At 43.0% G+C, this 24,125-nt stretch overlaps 1 protein-coding gene across 1 annotated transcript; it reads left to right on the forward strand.

Annotated features, from left to right (window-relative positions):
• Nucleotides 1-19,705: 19,705 nt before the first annotated feature.
• LOC100675308 (melanoma-associated antigen B2-like) lies at nt 19,706-23,306 on the forward strand. The gene is made up of 2 exons (XM_023555122.2): nt 19,706-21,275; nt 23,145-23,306. The coding sequence occupies exons 1-2, from the start codon at nt 20,355-20,357 to the stop codon at nt 23,256-23,258; spliced, it is 1,035 nt and encodes a 344-aa protein (XP_023410890.1). The 5' UTR covers nt 19,706-20,354; the 3' UTR covers nt 23,259-23,306.
• The last annotated feature ends 819 nt before the right edge of the window (nt 23,307-24,125 follow it).

Genomic DNA, 24,125 nt, shown 5'->3' on the forward strand with positions numbered 1-24,125 from the left:
ACTAACAGAAGAGTTCAGCAGAGTATCGGGATACAAGGTAAACATACAAAAATCAGCTGGATTCCTCTACACAAACAAAAAGAACATCGAAGAGGAAATCACCAAATCAATGCCATTTACATTAGCCCCCAAGAAGATAAAATACTTAGGAATAAATCTTACCAGAGATGCAAAAGACTTATACAAAGAAAACTACAGTACACTTCTACAAGAAACCAAAAGAGACTTACATAAGTGGAAAAACCTACCTTCCTCACAGTTAGGAAGATTTAACATCACAAAAATGTCTATTCTACCAAAAGCGATCTATACATTTAATGCAATTCTGATCCAAATACCAACAACATTCTGTAATGAGATGGAGAAACAAATCACCAACTTCATATGGAAGGGAAACAGGCCCCCGAAAAATAAGGCCTTACTGAAAAAGAAGAACAAAGTGGGAGGCCTTACTTTACCTGATTTTACAACCTATTATACTGCCACAGTAGTCAAAACAGCCTGGTACTGGTACAACAACAGATACATAGACTAATGGACAAAATTGAGAATCCAGATGTAAATCTATCCACATATGAGCCACTGATATTTGACAAAGGCCCCAAAACAGTTAAATGGGGAAAAGACAGTCTTTTTAACAAATGGTGCTGGCATAACTGGATATCCATCTGCAAAAAAATGAAACAAGACCCATACCTCACTCCATGCACAAAAACGAGCTCAAAATGGATCAAAGACCTAAAAATAAAATCTAAAATGAAAAAGATCATGGAAGAAAAAATAGGGACAACGTTAGGAGCCCTAATACATGGTATAAACAGTACACAAAACATTATTAAGAATGCAGAAGAAAAACTAGATAACTGGGAGCTCCTAAAAATTAAACACGTACGCTCATCCAAAGACTTCACCAAAAGAGTAAAAAGATTACCTACAGATTGGAAGAAAGTTTTTAGCTATGACATTTCCGATCAGTGCCTGATCTCTAAAATCTACATGATACTGCAAAAACTCAACTGCAAAAAGACAAATAACCCTATTAAAAAATGGGCAAAAGAGAGGCGGGGCCAAGATGGCGGACTAGGTAGACGCTACCTCAGATCCCTCTTGCAACAAAGCTCGGAAAAACAAGTGAATCGATCACATACATAACAATCTACGAACCCTGAACAACAAACACAGATTTAGAGACGGAAAACGAACAAATACGGGGAAGCAGCGATTGCTTTCGGAGCCTGAAGCCAGCGTCCCAGCCAGGTAACCTTTGGCACCCGATTTAGGGCAGGGCCCAGGGGAGCTGACGGTGCAAACAAAGGGTGCAGCCCTGCCCCCCTGAACTCACCCCGGGAGGGGGCCCAGCCGGTCTGCTGGAGTGGCGCGATGACGCGGCGGGCGGGACGAGAAGTCCCCGGGAGGCAGCGACTGATTTTGGAGCCGGGAAGGCAGCGTCCCAGCAGGGGAATCGTGCCGCCAGGCATTTGACTGGGCGCTGTTGCGGCGCAAGCACAGAGAGCAGCTCCACTCCCCTGAACTAACACCGGGAGGGGGCCCAGTCGGTTCGCGGAGGTGGCGCTGTGACGCGGCTGGCGGGACGAGAAGTCCCCGGGAGGCAGCGACTGATTTTGGAGTCGGGGGAGTGCCATCCCAGCGGGGGAGCCTTGATGTTGGGCGTGGGGCTCGCAGCGGAGGATCTGACTGTGGCTTCAGTGGGCCAGATCCCCGGGGGCAATCCCCACACAGCCAGCACACATAGGTGACACGCCCCTCGGGAATCTCAGATAAAAGTCATTCCAAGCAAGACAAGCAACTGTGGCTATATTCTGAGGTGCTACTCTCCTATCTCTCTGATCCCTCCCCCATCCTCCCCAGGCGGCTTCATTAACATTGGAATTTCCTGAGCCAGAGGGAGAACGGCTCTGGCTCCGCGGCGGCTTTGCTTTCCCCCCCTATTTTTTTTTTCTTTTGGTCTTTTCCTAACTCACTCTTCCGGCCTGAGAGAAGGAAACACAAAAAACCCAGGGACCAAAAATCCACCCCTAATTGGACTAAAAACACAGAACCAGCTACAGCCAAGCATATATGATCCATATCTCAGACTTTCATCCTTACAGGGGACAAGGTGGCGGTTATAATCCAAAGGCAGTTCTGATAGGGATCTGACTGCATTTTTTTTTAGCAGATTTTCTGGAAAAACTAGTTTCCCAGTGATGGCTCGGAGACAGCAGTCCATATCAAACCACGTAAAGAAGCAGACCATGACAGCTTCTACAACCCCCCAAACAAAAGAATCAAAATCTTTCCCAAATGAAGATACAATTCTGGAATTATCAGATACAGAATATAAAAAACTAATTTACAGAATGCTTCAAGACATCACAAACGAAATAAGGCAAACTGCAGAAAAAGCCAAGGAACACACTGATAAAACAGTTGAAGAATTCAAAAAGATTATTCAAGAACATAGTGGAAAAATTAATAAGTTGCAATAATCCATAGAGAGACAGCATGCAGAAATCCAAAAGATTAACAATAAAATTAAAGAATTAGACAACGCAATAGGAAGTCAGAGGAGCAGACTCAAGCAATTAGAATGCAGACTGGGACATCTGGAGGACCAGGGAATTAACACCAACATAGCTGAAAAAAAATCAGATGAAAGAATTAAAAAAAATGAAGAAACCCTAAGAATCATGTGGGACTCTATCAAGAAGGATAACTTGCGTGTGATTGGAGTCCCAGAACAGGGAGGGAGGACAGAAAACACAGAGAAAATAGTTGAAGATCTGCTGACAGAAAACTTCCCTGACATCATGAAAGACGAAAGGATATCTATCCAAGATGCTCATCGAACCCCATTTAAGATTGATCCAAAAAGAAAAACACCAAGACATATTATCATCAAACTTGCCAAAACCAAAGATAAAGAGAAAATTTTAAAAGCAGCCAGGGAGAAAAGAAAGGTTTCCTTCAAGGGGGAATCAGTAAGAATAAGTTCAGAACACTCAGCAGAAACCATGCAGGCAAGAAGGCAATGGGATGACGTATACAGAGCACTGAAGGAGAAAAAATGCCAGCCAAGGATCATATATCCAGCAAAACTCTGTCTGAAATATGAAGGCGAAATTAAGATATTTACTGATAAACACAAGTTTAGAGAATCTGCAAAAACCAAACCAAAGCTACAACAAATACTAAAGGATATTGTTTGGTCAGAAAACCAATAAAATCAGATACCAGCACAACACAAGGTCACAAAACAGAAAATCCGACATTAACTCAAATACGGAAATCACAAAAACAAATTAAGATTAATTAAAAAAAATGCTCATAACAGGCAATCACTGAAGTCAATATGGAAAAGATCACAATAATCAAAAAGAGGGACTAAATACAGGAGGCATAGAACTGCCATATGGAGAGTGATACAAGGCGATATAGAACAATACAAGTTAGGTTTTTACTTAGAAAAATAGGGGTAAATACTAAGGTAACAACAAAGAGGTATAACAACTCCAGAACTCAAGATAAAAGCCAAGAAAAACGTAACGACTCAACTAACATAAAGTCAAACACTACGAAAATGAGGATCTCACAATTTACTAAGAAAAACGTCTCAGCACAAAAAAGGATGTGGAAAAATGAAATTGTGAACAACACACATAAAAAGGCATCAAAATGACAACACTGAACACTTATTTATCTATAATTGCGCTGAATGTAAATGGACTAAATGCACCAATAAAGAGACAGAGAGTCTCGGACTGGATAAAGAAGCATGATCCATCTATATGCTGCCTACAAGAGACACACCTTAGACTTAGAGACACAAACAAACTAAAACTCAAAGGATGGAAAAAAATATATCAAGCAAACAATAAGCAAAAAAGAAGAGGAGTAGCAACATTAATTTCTGACAAAATAGACTTTAGACTTAAATCCACCACAAAGGATAAAGAAGGACACTACATAATGATAAAAGGGACAACTGATCAGGAAGACATAACCATATTAAATATTTATGCACCCAATGACAGGGCTGCAAGATACATAAATCAAATTCAACAGAACTGAAAAGTGAGATAGACACCTCCACAATTATAGTAGGAGACTTCAACACACCACTTTCGGAGAAGGACAGGACATCCAGTAAGAAGCTCAATAGAGACAGGGAAGACCTAATTACAACAATCAACCAACTTGACCTCATTGACTTATACAGAACTCTCCACCCAACTGCTGCAAAGTATACTTTTTTTTTCTAGCACAATGGAACATTCTCTAGAATAGACCACATATTAGGTCATAAAACAAACCTTTGCAGAATCCAAAACATCAAAATATTACAAAGCATCTTCTCAGACCACAAGGCAATAAAACTAGAGATCAATAACAGAAAAACTAGGGAAAAGAAATCAAATACTTGGAAACTGAACAATACCCTCATGAAAAAAGACTGGGTTATAGAAGACATCAAGGAGGGAATAAGGAAATTCATAGAATGCAACGAGAATGAAAATACTTCTTATCAAAACCTCTGGGACACAGCACAAGCAGTGCTCAGAGGCCAATTTATATCAATAAATGCACACATACAAAAAGAAGAAAGAGCCAAAATCAGAGAACTGTCCCTACAAATTGAACAAATAGAAAGTGAGCAACAAAAGAATCCATCAGGCACCGGAAGAAAAAAATAATAAAAATTAGAGCTAAACTAAATGAATTAGAGAACAGAAAAACAATTGGAAGAATTTACAAAGCCAAAAGCTGATTCTTCGAAAAAATTAACAATACTGATAAACCATTGGCTAGACTGACTAAAGAAATACAGGAAACAAATAACCCGAATAAGAAACGAGAAGGACCACATCACAACAGAACCAAATGAAATTAAAAGAATCATATCAGATTATTACGAAAAATTGTACTCTAACAAATTTGCCAACCTAGAAGAAATGGATCAATTCCTGGAAAAACACTACCTACCTAAACTAACACATTCAGAAGTAGAACAACTAAATAGACCCATAACAAAAAAAGAGATTGAAACGGGAATCAAGAAACTCCCAACAAAAAAAGCCCTGGCCCGGACGGCTTCACTGCAGAGTTCTACCAAACTTTCAGAGAAGAGTTAACACCACTACTACTAAAGGTATTTCAAAGCATAGAAAATGACAGAATACTACCCAACTCATTCTATGAAGCCACCATCTCCCTGATACCAAAACCAGGTAAAAAAAAAGACATTACAAAAAAAGAAAATTACAGACCTATATCCCTCATCAACATAGATGGAAAAATCCTCAACAAAATTCTAGCCAATAGAATTCAACAACATATCAAAAAAATAATTCACCCCGACCAAGTGGGATTTATACCAGGTATGCAAGGCTGGTTTAATATCAGAAAAACCATTAATGTAATCCATCACATAAATAAAACAAAAGACAAAAACCACATGATCTTATCAATTGATGCAGAAAAGGCATTTGACAAAGTCCAACACCCATTTATGATAAAAACTCTCACCAAAATAGGAATTGAAGGAAAATTCCTCAACATAATAAAGGGCATCTATGCAAAGCCAACAGTCAACATCACTCTAAATGGAGAGAACCTGAAAGCATTTGCCTTAAGAACGGGAACCAGACAAGGATGCCCTTTATCACCGCTCTTATTCAACATTGTGCTAGAAGTCCTAGCCAGGGCAATTAGGCTAGACAAAGAAATAAAAGGCATCCGGATTGGCAAGGAGGAAGTAAAATTATCTCTATTTGCAGATGACATGATCTTATACACAGAAAACCCTAAGGAATCCTCCATAAAACTACTGAAACTAATAGAAGAGTTCGGCAGAGTCTCAGGTTATAAAATAAACATACAAAAATCACTTGGATTCCTTTACATCAACAAAAAGAACATCAAAGAGGAAATAACCAAATCAATGCCATTCACAGTAGCCCCCAAGAAGATAAAATACTTAGGAATAAATCTTACCAAGGATGTAAAAGACCTATACAAAGAAAACTACAAAGCTTTACTACAAGAAATTCAAAAGGACTTACTTAAGTGGAAAAACATACCTTGCTCATGGATAGGAAGACTTAACATAGTAAAAATGTCTATTCTACCAAAAGCCATCTATACATACAATGCACTTCCGATCCAAATTCCAATGTCATTTTTTAAGGTGATAGAGAAACAAATCACCAATTTCATATGGAAGGGAAAGAAGCCTCGGATAAGCAAAGCATTACTGAAAAAGAAGAAGAAAGTGGGAGGCCTCACTCTACCTGATTTCAGAAGTTATTATACAGCCACAGTAGTCAAAACAGCCTGGTACTGGTACAACAACAGGCACATAGACCAATGGAACAGAATCGAGAACCCAGATATAAATCCATCCACGTATGAGCAGCTGATATTTGACAAAGGCCCAGTGTCAGTTAATTGGGGAAAAGATAGTCTTTTTAACAAATGGTGCTGGCATAACTGGATATCCATTTGCAAAAAAATGAAACAGGACCCATACCTCACACCATGCACAAAAACTAACTCCAAGTGGATCAAAGACCTAAACATAAAGACTAAAATGATAAAGATCATGGAAGAAAAAATAGGGACAACCCTAGGAGCCCTAATACAAGGCATAAACAGAATACGAAACATTACTAAAAATGACAAAGAGAAACCCGATAACTGGGAGCTCCTAAAAATCAAACACCTATGCTCATCTAAAGACTTCACCAAAAGAGTAAAAAGACCACCTACAGACTGGGAAAGAATTTTCAGCTATGACCTCTCAGACCAGCGCCTGATCTCTAAAATCTACATGATTCTGTCAAAACTCAACCACAAAAAGACAAAGAACCCAATCAAGAAGTGGGCAAAGGATATGAACACACACTTCACTAAAGAAGATATTCAGGCAGCTAACAGATACATGAGAAAATGCTCTCGATCATTAGCCATTAGAGAAATGCAGATTAAAACTACGATGAGATTCCATCTCACTCCAACAAGGCTGGCATTAATCCAAAAAACACAAAATAGTAAATGTTGGAGAGGCTGCGGAGAGATTGGAACTCTCATACACTGCTGGTGGGAATGTAAAATGGTACAACCACTTTGGAAATCTATCTGGCGTTATCTTAAACAGTTAGAAATAGAACTACCATACAACCCAGAAATCCCACTCCTGGGAATATACCCTAGAGAAACAAAAGCCTTCACACAAACAGATATATGCACACCCATGTTTATTGCAGCTCTGTTTACAATAGCAAAAAGCTGGAAGCAACCAAGGTGTCCATCAACGGATGAATGGGTAAATAAATTGTGGTATATTCACACAATGGAATACTACGCATCGATAAAGAACAGTGACGAATCTGTCAAACATTTCATAACATGGAGGAATCTGGAAGGCATTATGCTGAGCGAAATGAGTCAGAGGCAAAAGGACAAATATTGTATAAGACCACTATTATAAGATCTTGAGAAATAATATAAACTGAGAAGAACACATACTTTTGTGGTTACGAAGGGGGGAGGGAGGGAGGCAGGGAGGGAGGGAGAGGGTTTTTTTTACTGATTAATTAGCTGAAAAGAACTGCTTTAGGTGAAGGGAAGGACAACACTCAATACATGGAAGGTCAGCTCAACTGGACTGGACTGGACCAAAAGCAAAGAAGCTTCCGGGATAAACTGAATACTTCAAAGGTCAGCGGAGCAAGGGCGGGGGTTTGGGAACCATGGTTTAAGGGGACTTCTAAGTCAACTGGCAAAATAATTCTATTATGAAATCATTCTGCATCCCACTTTGAAATGTGGCGTCTGGGGTCTTAAAAGCTAACAAGCGGCCATCTAAGATGCATCAACTGGTATCAACCCACCTGGAGCAAAGGAGAATGAAGAACACCAAGGTCACACGACAACTAAGACCCCAAGAGACAGAGAGGGCCACATGAACCAGAGACCTACATTATCCTGAGACCAGAAGAACTAGTTGGTGCCCGGCCACAATCGATGACTGCCCTCACAGGGAGCACAGTAGAGAACCCCTGAGGGAGCAGGAGATAAGTGCGATGCAGACCCCAAATTCTCATAAAAAGACCAGACTTAACGGTCTGGATGTGACTAGAGGAATCCCGGCGGTCAGGGTCCCCAAACCTTCTGTTGGCACAGGACGGGAACCATCCCCAAAGACAATTCATGAGACATGAAAGGGACTGGACAGTGGGTGGGAGAGAGACGCTGATGAAGAGTGAGCTAATAATATTAGGTGGACACTTGAGACTGTGTTGGCATATCCTGTCTGGAGGGGGGATGGGAGGATAGAGAGAGTTGGAGGCTGCCAAAGTTTTCAGGAAAGGAGAGACTTGAAGGGCTGACTCATTAGGGGGAGAGCAAGTGGGAGTAAGGAGTAAGATGTATATTAACTTATATGTGACAGACTGACTTGATTTGTAAACGTTCACTTGAAGCTCAATAAAAGTTAATAAAAAAAATGGGCAAAAGATATGAATAGACACTTCACTAAAGAAGACATTCAGGTAGCTAACAGATACATGAAGAAATGTTCACAATCATTAGCCGTTAGAGAAATGCAGATCAAAACTACGATGAGATTTCATCTCACTCCAACGAGGCTGGCATTAATCCAAAAAACACAAGATAATAAATGTTGGAGAGGCTGTGGAGAGATTGGAACACTTATACACCACTGGTGGGAATGTCAAATGGTACAACCACTTTGGAAATCGATTTGTCGCTTCCTTAAAAAGCTAGAAATAGGACTACAATACGATCCAGCAATCCCACTCCTCGGAATATATCCTAGAGAAATAAGAGCCTCTACATGAACAGATATATGCACACCCACGTTTATTGCAGCACTGTTTACAATAGCAAAAAGATGGAAGCAACCAAGGTGCCCATCAACAGATGAATGGATAAATAAATTATGCTATATTCACACAATGGAATACTACGCATAGATAAAGAACAGTGAGGAATCTGTGAAACATTCCATAACATGGAAGAACCTAGAAGACATTACGCTGAGTGAAATTAGTCAGTTGCAAAAGGACAAATATTGTATAAGACCACTATTATAAGAACTTGAGAAATAGTTTAAATTGAGAAGAAAACACTGTTTTGTGGTTACGAGAGGAGGGAGGATGGGAGGGGGGATTCACTAATTAGACAGTAAATAAGAACTACTTCAGGTGAAGAGAAGACAACACACAATACAGGGGAGGTCAGCACAATTGGACTAAACCAAAAGCAAAGAAGTTTCCTGAATAAACTGAATGCTTTGAAGGCCAGTGTAGCAGGGGCAGGGGTCTGGGGACTATGGTTTCAGGGGGCATCTAAGTCAATTGGCATAATAAAATCTATTAAGAAAACATTCTGCATCCCACTTTGAAGAGTGGCGTCTGGGGTCTTAAACGCTAGCAAGCAGCCATCTAAAATGCATCAATTGGTCTCATCCCACCTGGATCAAAGGAGAATGAAGAACACCAAGGACACAAGGCGATTATAAGCCCAAGAGACAGAAAGGGCCACATGAACCAGAGACTACATCATCCTGAGACCAGAACTAGAAAGTGCCTGGCTACAACCGATGACTGCCCTGACAGGGAACACAACAGAGAGCCCCTGAGGGAGCAGGAGAGCAGTGGGATGCAGACCCCAAATTCTCATAAAAAGACCAGACGTAATGGTCTGACTAAGACTAGAAGGCCCCTGGTGGTCATGGCCCCCAGACCTCCTGTTGGCCCAGGACAGGAACCGTTCCCAAAGCCAACTCTTCAGACATGGATTGGACTTGGACAATGGGTTGGAGAGGGATGCTGGTGAGGAGTGAGCTTCTTGGATCAGGTGCACACTTGAGACTATGTTGGCATCTCCTGCCTGGAGGGGAGATGAGAGGGTAGAGGGGGTTGGAAGCTGGTGACATAGACACAAAAAAAGAGAGTGGAAGGATGGAGTGGGCTGTCTCATTTTTTTTTTTAATGGGAGAGTAATTGGGAATATGTAGCAAGGTGTATATAAGTTTTTATGTGAGAGACTGACTTGATTTGTAAACTTTCACTTAAAGCACAGTAAAAACTATAAAAAAAAAAAACTCTGCTCAGCCTCTCTGCATCTTAGTAACCACTTTTTTGCTGGACTTCTCAACTTCTTAGCTCTGTATTGCTTACTTATTGGCAAGTCACTTGATGGAAAAGGTGCTCAGGAAGTTGGCTTTATTTTCTTTTTCTACACAAAATTAGCCTCCTATGTCCTGGCTGCTTTGGTAAATACTCTGGTATTTTTCTTTAAAAAAACATCTATATGTCTACAAAAACCAAACTAAACCCATTGTCTTCGAGTCAATTACGGCTCATGGCGGCCCCAGGTGTTGCAGTGTAGAACTGCACTCCATATAGTTTTCAAGGCTTAGATCTTTTGGAAGTAGATTGCCAGGCCTTTTTTCCAAGACACTTCTTGGTGGGTTCAAACCTCCAACCTTTCACTTAGCAGTTGAGTGCTTAACTATTTGCACTACCCAGGGATAAATTTTTTTTTATACCTATACTTTTTTTCTTTTTTTATATGTATTGTCTATATCTATTACTATTTCTAAGCTTACTGATACTTTTTGTTTTGTTACAGCCAGAAGTGTGAGTCCCTTCTCATTTGCTGCTGTTGGAAAATTTCGTAAGCCTGAGCTGGCTAAGTGTCTGCGCTAGACAGTACATGCAACTGAGAATATTTGAGTTGTATGAGCACATCATGAAAGATCCCTGATTTGACAAGCAATAGCTATAGCAGAGATTCAGGCTGAGAGAGCATTCCGCCTGTAGTATTTTCTCTTCTCCTTACCTCTTAACGTATTTTTTTCTGCATTATAATTGCTGCAAGGCACTTTGAATAGCATTTACTGTGGCCTTTTTCTAATTGCAAAAACCAAACCCATTGTCGTGGAGTTGATTCTGACTCACAGTGACCCTACAGGACAGAGTACAACTGCCCCATAGGGTTTACAAGGCTGTAATCTTTACAGAAGCAGGCTGCCACATTTTTCTTCCACAGAGCGGCTGGTAGGTTTAAATCGCCAACCTTTAAGTTAGCAGCTGAGCACTTAATCCCAGTACCACCAGCGGTCCTCTTTTTCTAATTACTATATTATAATTGGAACATTTCAAAAATTGCAGAAAACCATAGCGGTCGAAAAGGGTAAAAATTACCTAGAATTCTACCATGGCAAGACAGAGACTATAAATGTTTTGAAGCTTATAATTGTTTACTTATCTATTTCTTAGTAGTTTTTGGAGAAAACTTTTTGTATTTTTATTGTGAAAAATAACAATAAAGGTACAGTCTAACAAGTAATTAGTGAGTACTCTTCTAAATATCCCAAGATCAAGAAATAGAGTATTACCAATACCTTGGAATCAATCTCCCCTATCTTAGGTTGTATTCCCCCCAGAAATAGATTCTAAGAAACTTATTTGAATGCAGTTTATTTCGGAGTTGATCCCAGGAAGCACCAGTGGGGGAAGTAGAAAAGTGAGAATGGGAAGAGAAAGCAACCAATCAACCTGCTTGGCTCAGCTCTATGTTGTCCAGTGACTTTAGCATACCCACATCCATGTATATTTGCAGTGGGGGAAGAATTAGTGGGCACTGACACTAAATAATATACATTAAAAAAAAACCCAGTGCCATCGAGTCAATTCCTACTCACAGTGACCCTATAGGACAGAGTAGAACTGCCCCATAGAGGTTCCAAGGAGCGCCTGGCAGATTTGAACTGCCAACCCTTTGGTTAGTAGCCGTAGAATTTAACCACTACATCACCAGGGTTTCCGAAATAATATATAGCTAAAAGTTAACAGGAAACACTGAGTCATATTTTTGGTAGACAGAACAAACGGCACGTGAGTGCTTGGTAAACCAGTTGCCATCGTGTCTATTCAGACTCATGATGACCACACCTGTGCAGAGCAGAACTGTTCCACAGGGTTTTCATGGTGGTACGTTTTAGAAGCATATCCCCAGGACTTTCTTCCAAGGCACCTCTGGGTGGGCTCCAAGTGTTAACCCTTTGGTTAGTAGCCAAGTGCTTCACCATTTGAGCCACCCAGGGAGTGCAGGAGTGCTTGTTGTTGTTGTTGTTGTTGTTGTTGTTAGGTGCTGCCAAGTGGATTCTGACTCATAGCCACCCTGTGTACAACAGAACAAAACACTGTCTGGTCCTATACCATTCTCACAATCGTTGCTATGTTTGAGCCCATTGTTGTAGCCACTGTGTCAGTCCATCTCATGAAGGGTCTTCCCCTTTTCTGCTGATCCTCTGCTTTACCGAGCATGATGTCCTCCAGGGACTGGTCCTTCCTGATGACATGTTCAAAGTATATAAGATGAAGTCTTGCCATCCTCCCTTCTAAGGAACATTCTGGAGGTACTTGTTCCAAAACAGATTTGTTTGTTCTTCTGGTTTTCCATGGTATATTCAATATTCTTTACCAACACCATAATTTAAAGGCATCAGTTCTTCTTCAGTCTCCATTACTCACTATCCAGTTTTCGCATGCATAAAAAAAAAAATTTTTTTTTTTTTTTTTTTGGAGGCAACTGAAAAAACCATGGCCTAGGTCAGGCGCAACTTAATCCTCAAGGTGACATCTTTGCTTTTTTGACACTTTAAAGAGGTCTTTTGCAGCAAATTTGCCCAGTGCAATGCGTCGTTTGATTTCTTGACTACTGCTTCCATGGACATTGATTGTTGATCTGTGAAGAACGAAATCCTTGACAACTTCAGTTTCTTCACCATTTATCATGATGTTGTTTGTTGGTCCAGTAGTGAGGATTTTTGTTTTCTTTATGTTGAAGCGTGATCCATACTGAAGCCTGTAGTCTTCGATCAGTAAGTGCTTCAAGTCCTCTTCACTTTCAGCAAGCAAGGTTGTGTCATCTGCATAACACAGGTTGTTAATGAGTCTTCCTCCAATCCTGATGCCCCGTTCTTCTTCACATAGTCTAGCTTCTCATATTATTTGCTCAGCATACAGATTGAATAAGTACGGTGAAAGAATACAACCCTGATGAACACCTCCTCTGATTTTAAACCACACAGTATTCCCTTGCTCTGTTCAAATGGCTGGACTATTTCTGTTGCCCACTGTGGAGTCAAGAGATGGAGAGTGAAGAGAATGGGAGGTAATGGAAGGATGGGGGTGAGTGAATATTACTGCCTTATCCTCCTAACTTCCAAATGAATGTAAGTTCCTTGATAACACATTTTCTCATAGCAGGCAGTGGATTTCAAGATAATTACACCAACTTCATGGCTGCTCAAAGTAATATGGTCAATACTCGCGTGGTATGGGTAACGACGATGCATCTCTCACAGAAAGGGATTTTTTTTTTAATTGGGTCTGATGCATAGTTTCTTTCCTGTATACTTTCTTAGCTCCCCAGCTTATAAAAAGCTGCAGTATGAGACCAAAGTAGAGAGCTATAGTTAAATCCTTCCTTCACTATTTTCGGTGCTCCAAAAATATGACATTTTCTCATTGACTTCTCTCTTTACAGGAAAAATATTAGCAAGGGCTTTTCAAAAGGGACTTCAAAATAATCACTTAGAGAACTGCTAAGACTGTAAGGAAGGAATGGGGCTGCTTTCCTGTGTTAGGACCAAGAGTAGAATGCATCAAAAAGGCAGCAAGAATCGTGTATGGGTTCTATTAGGCAATATTCATTTATTTAACAAATGCTTAGGGATGCTTTATTATTTGAAAGGTCATGTGATTCAGGATCTGTTTACAACGGCTAGTAAGGCATTTTCTCAGGAAGTTTACCACTTAGAAGAAAGGCAGTCAGTTAAATAATTCACTGTAATATTTTTTAATATAACACAATAATAGAGTTATCTCAGGGCCCAGGAAGAAATCTGTGAGGACATAACATTCAAAAGAGTTCTTGCAGGCTGAGTAAAAATACTGAATGAATGGCATGAGACAAAACTGATAAATGTAGTTTAAAACATTCACTTACTGTAAAGGCATATTATTTTTAAAAACTGTCTTTGGAATAATTATTATTAAGTTCATGTTGTTTAATTTTCTTGTGTTTTAAAAGCTGGACTGGTGTCGTGTCTTAACTTTTCATCTTTCCAGAAAATTAACAGAAAGCAGAGAGATCAGAAGACGAACAGTAAGTAGAATAGAAAACAAAATGTCAGTGAAGCATTTACGTGAGAGAACTAATAGATGAGATAATCTCCCCTTTAAAAATATTAAATGGTTAAATTTCAAATGACGTTCAATCAATTTATACACAATAAAGGCTAAATGTTTAAATGTTCTTAAAAAAATATCCAATAGACCTATAGTCTTCAAAGTCTTGTGAGAAATGGAAAATTGTGCTTTTCTGAATAAGGTATACCTCAGTGGTTGTTTGACAGGTTTTTATGACTAACTTTAAAAATAAAGTATGTTCTATTATTAAGTCTAGAGAACCATCACATTTCAGAAGGAAAACATAATATGCAGTAGCTTCATTTCTAAAACAATGTAGAATTTTTCCAGAAAAAGTCATTTCCCTTGATCCAAACCATCTATATAGAGAGAAATTAAAAACTGAACACATTAAGTACATTGTTCACCTTTAATTGAGTTTATTTTTCTCTCTCTTATATGTCTATAAGCTACACTTTTAAAAAATCTCTAAAAATCTGTGAGGATAAAAAAGACATGACTATTCTCTCTTTCCAGGACTGCACTGCAGGGAGCCACTATCTGTGCTAATGGGACTACAATGAAAGCATACGTATCTCTGTGAAATTAAAGTGATTACACATTGTTCTAACAAGGACTAAAACTTTCTTTTTAAAAAGCATGTGGATATAGTAGATATGTGCATACATTATTTTATCTTCAAGTGTAACAAATTGCATAAATTAACTTCATGCTGAGAAGTAGAGATATTACTCAGTCTATGGAGCCTCATCCTGGGGGAGAATTATTGTACAATTGCCTCTGTGTTTCAGATGGGGCACTTCACTGTGAATCAAAAGACACACATATTGCATTTTAGAAAGGAAAATAATGACTTCACATCTGAAAGACTCGTGCTATCATTTTTCTGTTATTTTATGCAATTCAGAAGTGGTATGAGTGCAGATTGCAGAACTTTGTGCAAATCGTACGTTTTCATTTTCAAAAAATACACTTAACAATTGCATTAGCAGTAAAGAGGCTTCTTCTGAGTTATTGTTCATGATGACTGTCTCTCAATCTGGAATTTGAAAGGACTCTAATATCAGCAGTCTGTGTGTGAACAACAAGAAAATCACTATCTAACTCTATCGCAGGTGCAATTCTTTTCCTTTTCATAAGACCCATGGAACTGATTTTAGACCTGCAAAATAATAGGAGAAATAAGCTTTCAAAACATATCTGTCAAGCACTGAACTATACATGAGCCCTGATGCTGCAGTGGTTAGGAACTAGGCTGCTAACCAAAAGGTCAGCAGTTTGAACCCATCAGCCGCTCCTTGGAAATCCTATGGGGCAGTTCGACTCTGTCCTATAGGGTCACTATGAATTGGAATGGACTCGACGGTAATGGCAATAGGTTTGGTTTGGTTTGGACTATATGCAACAATGGAAACCCTGGTGGTGTAATGGTTAAGTGCTACGGCTGCTAACCAAAAGGTCACAGTTCGAATCCACCAGGTGCTCCTTGAAAACTCAATGGGTCAGTTCTACTCTGTCCTATAGGGTCGCTATGAGCTGGAACCGACTTGATGCCAATGGGGTTATATGCAACAATGTAAAGGGAATAAACCAATCCCAAAGAAGATGCAGGCAAATTGACATTATGAATATAAAACACGAGCTCTAACATTCACACTTTCTTTTCTAAGCATGAAAAATGTCCCTATACTGGAGTTGCAGTCTTAGTCATCCAGGTAAATGGAGTCAGTGACTAAAGTTTTATAGGATTAAAAAAAAAATTCAAATATACCTTTCAAAATTACGGGAAGGCTTGAACAAGTTTTATGCATCTTAACAGAAAACAGCATTAATTTTATAACTATACTATGAGAAGCATGATGAAATAAATAAATAATATGTACCTTCAAAGGTGGCAAAAGTTGTATAATGGCAGATACTTATTCATAGGCCAAAAGGCAAAAAAAAAAAGAGAGAGAGAGAAGAGAAGAAGGAAAGATGAAGAAGCAGGGACTTATTTTTTGCATACCTTCTCTGCACCTTCTGAGTATCCCAGTGCTGGATGGATAAGACAAGGATTTAAGGGTCATCTGTGCAGATGTGTCAAAACAGAAACTAGCGTCTGGAAGGATGGCCTGAGGCTAAAACAAACTTCTTCTTGAGGTCCTTTCCCCAAACACAAAATTGTGTTCTTTAGAGAACCCTGCAGGAAACCAATGGGTAAAATGTTTCAATGCTGTGAATGTTGCAATGAGTTTTTACTAAATTAGTAGCAACAGGCTTCTGGATTTAAGGACGTTACTGGTAACAGACTTGCCCTCCTGCTATAAACAACTAGAAAACTGGACAAGCTCTTATTCAACAGCAGCTTTTTTTTTTTTGGATGTTGGACCACAGAATAGTGCATTATGGAGGCTGCCCAAGAGGAGAAGCCCTGGTAGTGGTTGAGCTTGGCTATTAACCAAAAGGTTGGCAGTTCGAATCCACCAACCACTCCTTGGAAACCCTATGGGGCAGTTTTATATTGTCCTACAGGGTCACTATAAGTCAGAATCGACTCGACAGCAATGGGTTTGGTTTTTGTGAGAGCGCTATCCTGGGCCCCTTGTCTTGTGCTGCAGCGTCCCCATCTCATATCGCTCTTGGACAGGGACCCACTCTCTGCAAGGTTTCCAGGAGGCAAATGACTCAAGACTTGGAGGGATGTTACATTTCCCGGGAAGCCTTTAGTCCAAGACACAGGAACCAAGATCAGGAAATCCATGAGTGAGGACTGGGAAGATGAACACCCCAGAATATAGGAATCATCCAGAGACCAACTAGCCCCTGATCTCAAACCTAGAAAGCCCCAGGCAGGGCTGTCAGGCTGACCATCCCCTCACTTATCCTTTAGGGTTCTCAGGGACTTGACAGCCTGGGCCTAAGAAGGGCACCTCAAGTCAGTAGATGCAGGAGTCTCAGTCTCTGATAGATATCAGACTGATGATCCTGAATGAGGGTGATGGAAAGACACAGACAGAATAGTGGTGTCCCATAGAGACTCATCTCTACTGTCACACCTTCGAGGTCCTGAAGAGCTGTGGTCAGATACGCATCACCCGAATTCCAAATCATGGTGCCATGAAGGTGTGGACCTTGATCAGAGAGGATCTTCAGGTAAGTAGAGCGTAGATTCTCAGATACGATCAGGTGTCAAGGTGAGGACCCTGACTGAGGAACGAGGGAACCATCCACCCCAGAACAGAGAAGACCCCACAAAGTCCCTTCCCCTGCTGCTGTCTGAGTTGGGATGCAAAGCTCAGAGCCCTCAGACTAAGCACTACCCTCCTTTCCTTCCCACAAATGGCTATGCAGAGATTGTCTCAGGTCCTTGGTACAATTCAGTTGGCCCTAGTTCTGCAGAGGGAGGACACCTAGGCCGTAGGAGGTAGGATAAGGATCCTTCCTCTTATGAAGGGATCCACAAAACAAACGGCTCCTCACAGAGTCCCACCCCTGTTCACAGTTCTGTGAGGTCCTGGCAAAGCTGTCAGTCTGAGGCGCCCCTTTATTTCCTCCTGTAGAGTTTCTGTGTGGCAAGGACTTTGGTCTAGTGCGGTGTGGAAGGGAGAGCGATCGTGGTTCTCGAGCAGGAATAGACTTAGGACTTAACAGGAGTCAAAGTGAAGACCCTGTGTGTTTTGAGGAGACCCCCATCAAGAGAAAGACCCCGATATAGGGCTCAGGCCCTGTTTTGATCGTGGAAAGCACCAGGCAGGGTTATCAGCCTGAAGTGCCCCCTCATTTCAGCACTAAGGGTGTCAGGGAGGGAAGGCCTTGGTCCAAAGAGGCAGCCCCCGTTATGCACAGAGTGGAGTCTTCTCCCTAACTGGAGTACAGTGGGGACCCTGAGTGCTAAAAAGGCGACCTACCTCCAAAAGAGGGTCTTCTTAGAGCACTGACCCAGAGGGCACTCCTGTGAGTCCCCAGGCAGGGGTAACTTGAGGCACGCCCTGACTGCCCCCTCTAGGGTCTCTGCGAGGTGAGAGTCTTGTTCTCAACCTGTGACTCAGGTCTGTATAGGAAGAATCCCCAGACTCTGATAGGTATCAAGGTGAGGACCCTGAGTGAGCACAAAGGGACCACCCAAATCTGCACAGTGGGGTCTCAGGGGTCCCGCCCTTGCTGTCGGCCCTCGGAAGCCCCCCCAACAGCCTTGGCCCTTAGAAGGCCCCCTCCAGCCTTGGCCGGATGTGACGTATACTGACGTCCTGTCTTCCGCACAGGAAGTGCCGGAAAGTTGCCGCCCCTGATCTGAGGGGCGCGGCTCATCATTGGAGGAGGGTGGAGTCTCAGGACTGGTCAGGAGTCCAGGTGAAGACCCTGAGTGTGAGGTGAGGGAGCCACCTAACCTAGAGCAGAGGAGATACCACCAAGTCTCGCCTCCAACCGCCAGCCACAAGACCACCAGGCCGATGTTAGCCTGGAGAGTCTCGGGAACGGGTAGGCCTTTGTCCAAGGAAGCACCCAAGTTCTCAGGAGAGAGAAAACCTAGACCCTAAGCGGAGGTGAGGCGAGGACCCTTAGTGCTAATGAGCAGGTCTCCCCGCAAATGAGGGGCCAACCACAACTCAACCTTACTGTCAGCTGTGAGAGCCCCCGGGCACGGGTAGCCAGCTGTGCAGCACCACGACTTCCTTCTAGGGAGGTGAGGGCCTTGGATTGAGCCAGAAATCCCGCCCCTGGTTTCAGGTGGACTCACGTTAGTGGAGGGAGGAATCCCAAGTCCTACTTGGAAGCAAGGTCAGAAGCGTGAGTGAAGAAGGAAGGAGTCACCAAATTGAGAACTCTGGGGTCAGGTAACCCCGGCCACCCCAGCCAGACCTAGTATTCCTAAAACAGCCTGCAAAGGATATGGGTTACCCTGAATTCCAACTCTGAGGTCTCAGGAAGGTGTGGTTTTTGTTCTGAGGGATGTGGCCTCATGACAGCAGAGGATGGGGTTCCAGGAACGATGCAGAGTGAGGGGAAGACATGACTGAGGTACTGGGACCACTCAACCCAAAATGGGGAGGATTGCAGTGGGATTTGCTAATGCCATTAGCCCTGGAATCCCAGGAAATATCTGGCAAGTTCAGGTGACTCTGGACTTCTGTCTGAAGTGTCTGAGGGAGATGAGCACCTTTGTTTAAGCCTCAATTCAGGAGATAGAGGGATCCCAGAACCTCTACTTCCCTCACCCAAGAAGAGAGAAGGATGCAGAAAAGCTTCCTATTGCTACTGGCCCAGGGGAGCCACAGTCAGAGGTGTCAGGCTGAGGTGCCCCCTGGTTTGTTCCTAGAGACACATGGTCTCAGGGACATGAAGTCCTTTCCCTAACAGAGAAGCTTATTCAGCAGAGGCAGGAGACTTGGTCCCTAGTAGGAGCCAAGCTGAGGATACATAGTTATGATAAGGTGACTTCTCCCGGAAGTGAGGGGGAAACATAGAGCCCCAGCACTGCTTTCGGACCTGGAGGATCTGGGTATGGTGACATAGTGAGTTGCACTCACTAACTCCTAGGGCATCTCGGGAAGGCGAGGGACCTGGTGAAAGGGGGCAGCCATGGTGAGAACCTGGTGGAGGACTGAGGCCTCCAAGGAACCGCAGTCAGAACGGGCCCCACCATGCTGTGATCACTGAGACAACCTGCCAGGAGTGGTGGCTGAGCTGCTCCTTTAGTTCCTGCTTGTGAGTCCCAGAGGGATTTGAGGTGTCAAGTTTGAGTAGCATAGGGGATGTGCCCTGGCCCTGCCAGCAGGTGAAATGATGGCCCTAAGAGTGAACGTAGAAGAACCCCGTATAACCCAGTACAGAGTCCATCGTGCCAGGCCCTGCTGTCACCCCGGTAAGCCACAAGCAGAGCTGACAATCTACAACCTAAACTTTTCTCTAATTTCCTCTACAGGGTCCTGACCAGGACAGTAGGAGCCTTGTGGGGTCCTAGAGCAGTGCCCTCCAAGAATCCTGCAAAGGCGGCGTTTGTTAAAGCCAAGGAGGCATCTCTCTGCTGCAGGGGTGCACAGCCTCTCAGCCTCCCTCCTCCAGTGGGCCCACACCGCCTTTCCTCCTTACACTCCTGCCTGCTGTCCTTGACTAGAGTCGTCAATGCCTCGTGGTCACAAGAGTAAGCTCCGTGCCCGTGAGAAACGTCGCCAGACCCAAGGTGACGCCCACAGTGCCGATGGTGCTCAGGCAATTGCAGCAGAGGAGGAAGGGTCCCCTTCCTCTTCCTCTCCTCCTTTTGAGGGGTCTCCCCCGAGCTCCCCTGCTACTGCCGTTCCCCAGGGGCCTCAGAGCATCCCGCCCATCACCACTGGTGCTGCTGGTGCTTCGAGCACAAGAGCTGCTGGAGGGGCCGAGGGCCAAGATGAGGGAGGTCCAAGTTCCTCTGCGGCCCCAGCCCCCACTGAGAGGTCTCAAAGAGACCCCGTAACCCGGAGGGTGAGCATGTTGTTGCAGTTCCTGCTGTACAAGTATAAAATGAAAGAGCCCATTACGAAGGCAGAAATGATGAAGATCGTCAACAAAAGGCACAAGGAGCACTTCCCTGACATCCTGAGGAGAGCCTCTGTGCACCTGGAGGTGGTCTTTGGGCTTGAGCTGAAGGAAGTCGACTCCAAAGGTGAATCCTATGCCCTTGTCAGCCAATTGGAGATCAGCAAGGAAGAGAATTTTATTGGTAGCAGGGGGTTTCCCAAGAATGGGCTCCTGATGCCTCTCCTGGGCATGATCTACAGGAATGGCGACCGGGCCACCGAGGAGGAGATGTGGGCATTCCTGAATGTGCTGGGGATCTACATTGGGAAGTGGCATTTCATGTTTGGGGAGCCCAGGAAGCTCATCACCAAAGATTTGGTGCAGGAAGAGTACCTGGAGTACCGGCAGGTGCCCAGCAGTGATCCTCCACGCTACGAATTCCTGTGGGGTCCCAGAGCCCACACTGAAGCCAACAAGAAAAAAGTCCTGGAGTTTTTGGCCAAGATCAGTGCTACCGACCCCGGTGCGTTCCAAGCCGTGTATGAAGAAATTTGGAGATTTACGAAGAGAGGGCCGCAGGCAGAAAATGCACCGGGGCCAGTCCTAATGCCAGGGCAAGGGCCCCTTTCAGGGTGAAGTCCAGCAGGTCCTCCCACCCCTAGTGAAGTGTGATGGAGATTCTTCACTTTGTTGTTGAAAATGGCTGTTAACCTTCTAATTAGTGGAGGCGGGTGGGGCTGGAGGGAGCACATGTATGTCTTCTTGTGTTGCTGTTATACTTAAGTGACTTGTAGATTTAGCTCATTTTTGCATTTTTCAAATGTTCTTTTTAACTGAAGGTTTATTAAGATTCAGAATCTAAATTCATCCTCATGCATTTATTGCTGTTTTATTGCTTGATTTAGGAGTAAGAGTTTTGTATTGTGTAAAACAAATTGAAAATCCTTGGACCTTTTTTCGTGATCTAGAGCCAGTTAACATGGGATCAGGATTGGGATAACCTTGGAAATGTTAAAGAGTCTGCAAAGAGCAGTTGGAATCACAAGGTAGAGGTGGAAATATACAAAAGTTGGTCAACTCCTGGTTTCCCTTATTCCTTTTGGTAAAAGTAAAATATACATGCGCCTGGATTCGTTTAGCTTATTCAGAGACATAGGAGAAAATAAATCGTGATGATTTCCAGCTCTTGTTCACTGGTTCTTATTTTCCCTAAAGAGTAATTGAGTGTCTGCTCTTTGGAAGGCTTCACGCTAGTACTGGGAACCTTTAGCCAAACACATCTCAGCCCCTGTGCATAGATTTTAAAGTCTAAGAGCAGCTAAGAAATGAGGAAGAGATGAGATACTCTCCAAGACCTAAACACTAGTACAAAAGGAGTGAGCACTTCAGGGAGCCCTCTGATATAAATGCCCTGAGGGGGGTCAGTTTGGGGACTTGCAACACTTTGATCTCTCATGGTGGGGGTGGGGGATAGTGTTGGGGAGTGGATTTTCACATTAGGCTGCATGGGATTGACAAGGGTAGGGGGTGGGTAAAATGGGTGGGGTGAGGTGGAGGAAGTCCAGATAAGGCTATGGCGGGGCATGAGCAGGGCCAGACACTCCCATGATGCCTCAGCATGGAGAGGCTGAGGCTGGAATGGAAACCAGCTCTTACCAGTTACTCTGGGTTTGTGGACAAAGCAGAGAGGAATTCCCTCCTGGGTCAGGACTGAAGGTGCCCTGTGTTCTTGTCCTGGTGCACTGGAACACATGTACTGACTGGGTGTGGTCTGCACAGTGTGTCCACGGAGTTCCTGAGAAATAGGGAGCTACTCCTTCGTGTCAGGGAGCCACTGTTAGAAGCCTTTGTGTTGAGCTGGGGGAGCCAGAGCCCATTCCATTGAAGGGGCTTTAGAAGTAGGTTACCATGAGTGTCATTTGGCAAACCCCAGATGAAGACTAGATTTTTGGCAGTGCTGATGTGAACAAAAATTGGGGTGACTTAGCTGGAAGTGCAGCTGGAAGGGTGAGTTGGTCCTTAACAATAATTCTAGGAGTTTTGTGTTCCATTAAACTGAGGCAGCCTGCTCCACACGCACATTAAATATCATACTGCCTAATATGGACTGAATTCCCCCCTCCCCAAATAGTTGTTGTGATTCCTAACCCTATTCCTGTGGATATAATCCCATCTGGGCCCTGGATTTCTTTGTTATGTTAATGTTACAGTGTTAGTATAGGGCCTGTCTTAAGTCAACCCACCAGTGGCTCCACTGCAAAGAGGTGTGGCCCTCTTCCTCCATAGGGATTACAGCCTGGGAAATCCTATGGGGCATTTCTGCTTCGTCCTATAGGGAGGGAATCAAATCAATGGCAGTGAGTTTAGGGTTTTTGTGGGGCTTTTATTTTATTTTTTGTCAGGGTTTTATTAACTCACTCTGTACGAGATATAAAAAAGCAGACTGAGCAAGCAGTGAACCAAGGAAGCACAGGTAGGGGAAGATTGGTACCACGCCACCTAAGTTTTCCAAGGAACCAAGAAACAAGCTGAACAAAGACAAGAACCTTCCCCCAGAGCCAACAGAGAGAACAAGCCTTCCCCCAGAGCAGGTGCCCTCGAATCGGACTTGTAGCCTCCTAAACTGTGAGAAAATGAATTTGTGTGTTAAAGCCACCCACTAGTGCCATTTCTCTTAAAGCAGCACTAGATAAGTTAGACACTGCCTAATGGGTGACAAAAAGGTTTGCCCTGCACTACTAACCTCAAGGTTGGAAGTGCGAACCCACCCAGCGGCACCTCAGAAGAAAGGCCAGGCAATATGTCTCTGTAAAGACTCCCACCAAGAGAACCCCACGGGTGCAGCTCTACTCTCTAACACATGGAGTCGCGCTGAGCCAAAATCAACTCAACGGCAAGAACAATATAAAATATAATTTAGTTTTTCTTTCTAAGCAATCATTTTTTCTGATTTCCGGTTTTTTTCCCCCCCTAGAGAACTGTATATTCTCCGACATCTCCTGGAGAAAACAAAACAAAACATTCTCAGAGAGTAGGGTGGTACTGTGTGGTGTCAGAATAAAGTAATAGCTGATATTATTTAAAGACCCAATATTTGCCAGGGACTTTGCCAGGTGCTTCACATGCATTTCACAGAATGCACCGGCCCTAGGAGACAGGGCTTATCAAACCCACTTCACAGACGAAGGACTTGGAGCTCTGAGAGTTTGGTAATGTGGACGAGTCCACACCTCTAGTACACGACCAGGCTGGACTAGACCACTAGTTTGGATTTGTCTGGAGCCCACACTGTTCCACTCCTCCAAGACAAAGACTGACTTGGTGTCTCTAAATTCACTTTTCTTCTCACTGCTCCAAAATGTATCCCAGGCAAGAAGAACAAATAACTTTGTGCCCAAA

This window comes from Loxodonta africana, chromosome X (genome assembly GCF_030014295.1).
Source record: "Loxodonta africana isolate mLoxAfr1 chromosome X, mLoxAfr1.hap2, whole genome shotgun sequence".
Classification (NCBI taxonomy): domain Eukaryota; kingdom Metazoa; phylum Chordata; class Mammalia; order Proboscidea; family Elephantidae; genus Loxodonta; species Loxodonta africana.

Coding starts and splice junctions, on each gene's coding strand:
- LOC100675308 (XM_023555122.2), top strand. CDS start 20,355: ATGCCTCGTGGTCACAAGAGTAAGCTCCGTGCCCGTGAGAAACGTCGC. Junction 21,276..23,144: donor TCCAAGCCGTGTATGAAGAA/ATTTGGAGATTT, acceptor TTATTAACTCAC/TCTGTACGAGATATAAAAAA.